Source organism: Dioscorea cayenensis, chromosome 19 (assembly GCF_009730915.1).
Source record: "Dioscorea cayenensis subsp. rotundata cultivar TDr96_F1 chromosome 19, TDr96_F1_v2_PseudoChromosome.rev07_lg8_w22 25.fasta, whole genome shotgun sequence".
NCBI classification, from domain to species: Eukaryota; Viridiplantae; Streptophyta; class Magnoliopsida; order Dioscoreales; family Dioscoreaceae; genus Dioscorea; species Dioscorea cayenensis.
Window position 1 is genome coordinate 10,794,509 of NC_052489.1, and position 6,155 is coordinate 10,800,663.

General features: G+C 25.2%; 1 protein-coding gene across 1 annotated transcript; it reads right to left on the reverse strand.

The window, feature by feature from the left end:
• Positions 1-911: 911 nt before the first annotated feature.
• Positions 912-2,671, reverse strand: LOC120284038. The gene is made up of 6 exons (XM_039290863.1): positions 2,488-2,671; positions 2,154-2,251; positions 1,816-2,025; positions 1,633-1,725; positions 1,363-1,464; positions 912-1,268 (listed from the first exon to the last, which is right to left on the reverse strand). The coding sequence occupies exons 1-6, from the start codon at positions 2,669-2,671 to the stop codon at positions 912-914; spliced, it is 1,044 nt and encodes a 347-aa protein (XP_039146797.1).
• Between the last annotated feature and the right edge of the window lie 3,484 nt (positions 2,672-6,155).

Below are 6,155 nucleotides of genomic sequence, written 5' to 3' on the forward strand. Positions count from 1 at the left end.
TTATGTATCTATAGCTTTGGAAAAAAATTATAGCAAAAAGTACAAAATCTTGTAGCTAAACACTTTAGCTTGAAAGATAAATTTCGTGACATGAAATGCAGTAGCTAAAAAGTTAGCCACATATTTTTATGACTACGTAGCTAAGTGTTAATATATTTTTGCTACGACTTTTTATTTTTGCGTGTCTAAAACATTAAAATATTTTGCGATGCAAATATAATGTGGTAGGAAATAATTTATTGTTTTAGCTACATTATATGGATATATATAGCAAAAATAAATTTTTAGTTACAACGAGAAACTTTGTGGCTAAAATTTTAATTTACTTGCCACAGTGAAAGTATTGTCACAAATATTTTACGTTTTAGTTATAAATTTAATATGATTCTAAATCGTAGCTATAAAGATAGTAATTTTGCTTCAAAACAAATTAGTTATAGCTACACGCTAAAATATTTTGCTATCAAATAGTAGGCTTGTAACAAAAATTATTTAATCAATTGTTTCGGGTAAAATATGTTTGTAACTATATAGTAAAATATTTTGCTATAATAATCGCATGCATGTAGCAAAAAATATTTTTCTTCAAAAATAAACAAATTGTAGCAATTATATATTATTTTTTTAACCACAAACTCAATAAATCCATATCTAAATATTAAAAATTATTTGCTACAAATTGGAAAGTTTTTCTAGTAAATTCATTTGTTTTTAGGCTTTAAAAGATAAAAAGAAGTCAATAAATTTGTAGCTATAACCTAATTAAGTGCAAATATTGAAATTAAAAGAGTTAAACAAAATATAGCCCAAATAAAAAACTTAATTAAAGCCATATATTATGGAAATAAGAAGTCTTCATCACAAATATTAATAACATTCACAAAAATTAAAGTTGTAAAAAAATTGGATGTCTACTCTTGCATTTGTGGAGCATGGAAATGAAATAACATTTTAATTTTTTCTTCCCAATCTCTATTCATCTTTGCTATTTTTTCATCCATTTGCTTTTCCATTGCCTCTACTCTTGCATTTGCTTCCCTCTTAGCCATTTCAACTTGCTCGCTTGCTTCTTTTTTGGTTGCTTCCACTTGTTTTATAAGTTCAACTTTTGATGGTATAACACCAAAATAATCTTTTATACTTTTACCCGGGCCATATGCTCGTACATAACCATTTTTTTCAGGTCCGAGTACTTCTTGAAAGATTTCCTCATCATCTAGTGAAATTTGCCCTTCTTCTTGTTGTTTCTTCAAATGATCAAATTGTACCTATAATTATAATGGGAAAACAATTAAGTAGTTTTTTTTATTAGAAAATATAGAAAAGGATATTAGTAGAAAACTAGTATAAAATAATACTCACAATGATATTTTGTGAAGAAGGATCAATTTCTTTGTCTCTCTTTCTTTTTCGAGATTCAATCCAAACTTCAACACGAGAAGGTACCTTTCCTTTTTCTTTTTTCTATAAAAGACATTTTATAATAAAAAAATTATGACAACATGCTAAAACATTATTCAACTATTGCTATGAAAAATCTTTAGTATTATAACAAATTGTATGTGTATCATAATTTTATTCACTATCAACTCAATAACCAACTCAAAAAATTATTATTGATGTTGTTCATACCATTTGGTGTCTTAGTCGTGCATAACTTTTGGTTCCTGTGTATGGAGGCATTGAACGCTTCTCCCTATTTTTCTTATTCTTCATGCTTCTTTCCTATATAAAAATGAAAAAAAAAATCATTTAATAAAAGTATTATAGTTTTATAACAATAACAAATCAAGTAATTAGATTAATTATACTAACCTGAAATGTTGTATCACTCCAAAGATTAACCAAATACTTCCAATCATTCATGGTAACATGCTTAGGCTTATTTTTTAGGCTATTATGATAAGTTGTTTTTGAATCAAAATATTGTTTCTTCATTTTGTGTCTATAATCTCGATATAAAGCATTCATATGATCATAAATAGCTTCTTTCCTTCCACTTGGAATTTCAAAATTGAACTTTTCCTACAAAGAAATCATTAATAAACAAATGAAATGATATTCAAAATTAATATAATTATATAGTTCTTATTTGAAGGAATTAAATAATAATTGCATTAATTAGAAAAATAATAAGTTATTATGCAGCTTACCAATATAATGTTCCACATATGCTCAATGGAACCATTTTGAATATCTTTCCATTCTTTGACTTGTAAAGGACAACAAGATCGATTTCTAACTGTTTGTCCTAAAAACCAAATAAAATCCGTTGAGTTATCACCAACAGCTTGGTGGTCATCATCAAATTCTACTTGAAATTTTTGTCCATTCTCTAAACCAATGAGTCTCATACAATGTGTAGGCCCTCTTATCTTTCTTTTAATAATTTTTGAATCTATTAATAAGAAAAAAAAATTAAATCAATTAACTAAATGAAAAGCATTAAAATAAAAGGCATAAAAAAATTAAAAAAAAAATATCTACCTGAATCATTAAGGGGACAACTTGGTTCATGCTCATCTTCAATCCCATTGTTTATCACATCTACATCACTATGTCTGAAATTTTCCTCAAGAGAAGCATTATTTACAATATCATAATCCTTCAATAGAGTATATATATCAATGGCTTTCCAATTGAAAATGTAAAATGACCTCCATAGTGACATCTAATTGTCTTTTTAGTTGTGTTGTCCATCATTCCTATTACAATAAATAAAATTGAAAGGCATTGTAACATAACAATATTTAAAAAATTAAACATGAAAAATGAATGTATAATTTAAATTTAAAATTTAAGACATATGTTATGTATTGTATTTTACCAATAAAATTAGAATCTTCTCTTGGCTGTTGAAGAATATGATGACTACTTGATCCACTTGCAGTGTTTGTAGGTCCATTGACATCAAATGGTTGAGGATGGAATGCCGTATCAATTTCTTTTGAAAAATCATTTCCAATATTGTGATCTTTTCTTTTTCTTTTTCCAAATCCTCCATGCCTAGGCATGTCTCTAGTCCCTTGACATAAAATAACATGAAAAAAAAATTAAAAAATAAAATAAAAGACCATAATCACTAAGGTTGTAATGTAAAAAAAAGTGAAATTAAATATTTATAAAACAATTTCAAACAACCCAAAGCGAATTATAAATTTATACGTCATAAAATAAAATTTATTATGAACTTATAATTAATCTAGCTAGAAGCACAACTAAAAAATTTATGAAGAAATTAATCTAGCTGGACCCATAACCAGAAAATCTATGAAGAAATTGTGTGAATATAAGAGGGAGAGGAAGAGAAAGATGACATAAAACATGATAGTGGGGTGCATGTGGTTTAGTGTTGAAGGAGGATATAAGTTGATAAATTTGATTTTCTATAGGTACCAATTTGATAAAGTTGACATAACTTATATGAGAGGAGAAAAAAACTTAAAAGACTACAATCACTAAGGTTTTGTAAAAAAAATTTGAACTTAAATGTTCAAAAAATAATTTCATACAATATTCCAAAGCAAAATGCAATTATATCGTGAAATAAAATTAACCATATATGAACTTCTAATTAATCTAGCTAGACCCACAACAAATAAAGCTTTGAAAAAATTGTGTGACTAGAAAGAGGGTTCGATGACATATAACAATATGACTGCAATACTTGATCTCAATATGCATAATTACTAAAAGACCATAAATTTGATTTTGTATTGGTACCAATTTGATAAAATTGAAATAAAATAATATGAAAAAAATTAAAAAAATAATTAAAAGACCATAATTACTAAGGTTGTGTAAATAAAATTTAAAATTAAATATTCAAAAAACAATTGCATACAATTCATAGTGAAAAGTAAAGAGAGATGACATATAACATGAGAGAGAGAGAGAGAGAGAGAGAGAGAGAGAGAGGCATGTGTGGTTTAGCATTAAGGGAGAATATGGGTTTATTAATTTAAATTTTGTATAGGTATCATTTGATAAAGTTGAAAAAAAAAATAAAGGAAAAAATAAAGAATAAATTCTATAGAAGCATAAACATGTGATTATAATCTTTGGAGTATTTGATATGTCTTAGGATGATTAAGAATAATATGGCTACAATCCTTGATCTCAATATGTATAAATAAGATTAATTTAAAAAACATACCTAACAAGATCTTCACAAATATTAGGCTTTGATCTCAATAATATAGGAAGATGACACAACAAAAATATAAATTAGGGTTTAATAAAGAAGACTAGAATAAATATTTGTAGTATCTTAAAATTAAGGAGGGAATTGAAATTATTTTACTATTCATTTAAAATAAAATTATTTAATTACCTTCCATCCAAAAAATATATGGTGGGAATTAAAATTATTTTATTTCTTTTGAAAAAAATCAAGGCAAGAATAATTTTGATTTTTATAGATACCAATTTTTAAAAGTTGACAAAAAATCATATGAAAAAACATAATTACTAAGGTTGTGTAAATTAAATTTGAAATTAATATTCAAAAAACAATTGCACGATATCCAAAGCAAAAATACAAACATGCCATGATCTAGACCTAAAACCAAAAAAATCTATAAAGAAATTGAGTGAATATAGGGGCGTGTGGTTTAGAGTTGAAAGAGAATATAGATTGATTAATTTGATTTTATATAAATATCAATTTCATGAAGTTGAGAAAAATAAAGAAAAAAAAAACTTAGAAATTCTATAGAAGCTAGGCTTGTGATTGCAATCTTTGGAGTATTTAATATGTCTTAGTATGATTAAGAACAATATGACTACAATACTTGATCTCAATATGCATAAAAAGATTAATTTAAAAAACACATACCTAACAAGATCTTCACGAATATTAGGCTTTGTTATCAATAATAGAGGAAGATGACACAACAAAAGTATAAATTAGGGTTTAATAGAAAAGACTATAATAAATACTTGTAGTATCTTAAAATCTTAAAATTAAGGAGGGCAATTGAAATTTTTTATTTCCCTCCAAAATAACACAAGGAGGGAATTAAAATAACATAAAGAGGGAATCAAAACTATTTTACTTTCATCCAAAATAAAATTCTTTAATTATCTTCATCCAAGAAATATATGGTGGGAATTAAAATTATTTTATTTCCTTTGAAAAAAATCAAGGAAAGAATAATTTTTGATTTTGTATAGGTACCAATTTGTAAAAGTTGACATAAAATCATATGAAAAATTTAATTAACAATAGTTAAAAGAACTTAGAAATTCTATAGAAGCTTAGGCATGTGATTGCAATCTTTGAAGTATTTGATTTGTCTTTGTATGATTAAGAACCATATGGCTACCATCCTTGATTTCAATATGCATAAATAAGATTAATTTAAAAAATATACCTTACAAGATTTTCATGAATATTAGTAGGGCTTCGATCTCAATAATAGAAGAAGACGACACAACAAAAAATAATAAATTAGGGTTTAATAAAAAAGACTAGAATAAATACTAGTAGTATAAAATTAAGGAGATAATTGAAAATTTTTAATTCCCTTCAAAATAACATGAAGGAATTGAAAGTATTTTAGTTTTATCTAAAATAAAATTATGTAATTATCTTCCCTCCAAAATATATATGGTGGGAATTAAAATTATTTTATTTCCTTTTGAAAAAGAATCAAGGCAAAAAATTTAAAACAATATTTATTTATCTAATAATTTTAATATTTCATGTTGGCTTTTATAAAATCAATTTTACAGATAAATTTAACAATGTGACTTATTTTATGTATATATAATGTGAAAGATTAATTTTGAGACCATATTTTAATATAAATATATTTGTTCATATTAAGAAAAAATTAAAAAAAAATCCCATATAGATCATGTTTTACTAGGGCCTTCTGAATATTTACATTTAAAACTTGGTTCACTAGATACATGTGCTTTTCTAATTTATGAGTGTCCTAATATTGTAGAATTTTTCAATTAAAATCTCTCAAAGTAAATATAGATGCATCTATGATCATGATCTTTTATAACAAATATCTACGAACATAATTGCTCAAGGATGGAACACCCTAGCTATATTGTATACAAATCTTCATACTATTATTTACATTCCTGACCAAATTGGATACATAATATAATATTGTATAATAAATATAATTTTATGTTGC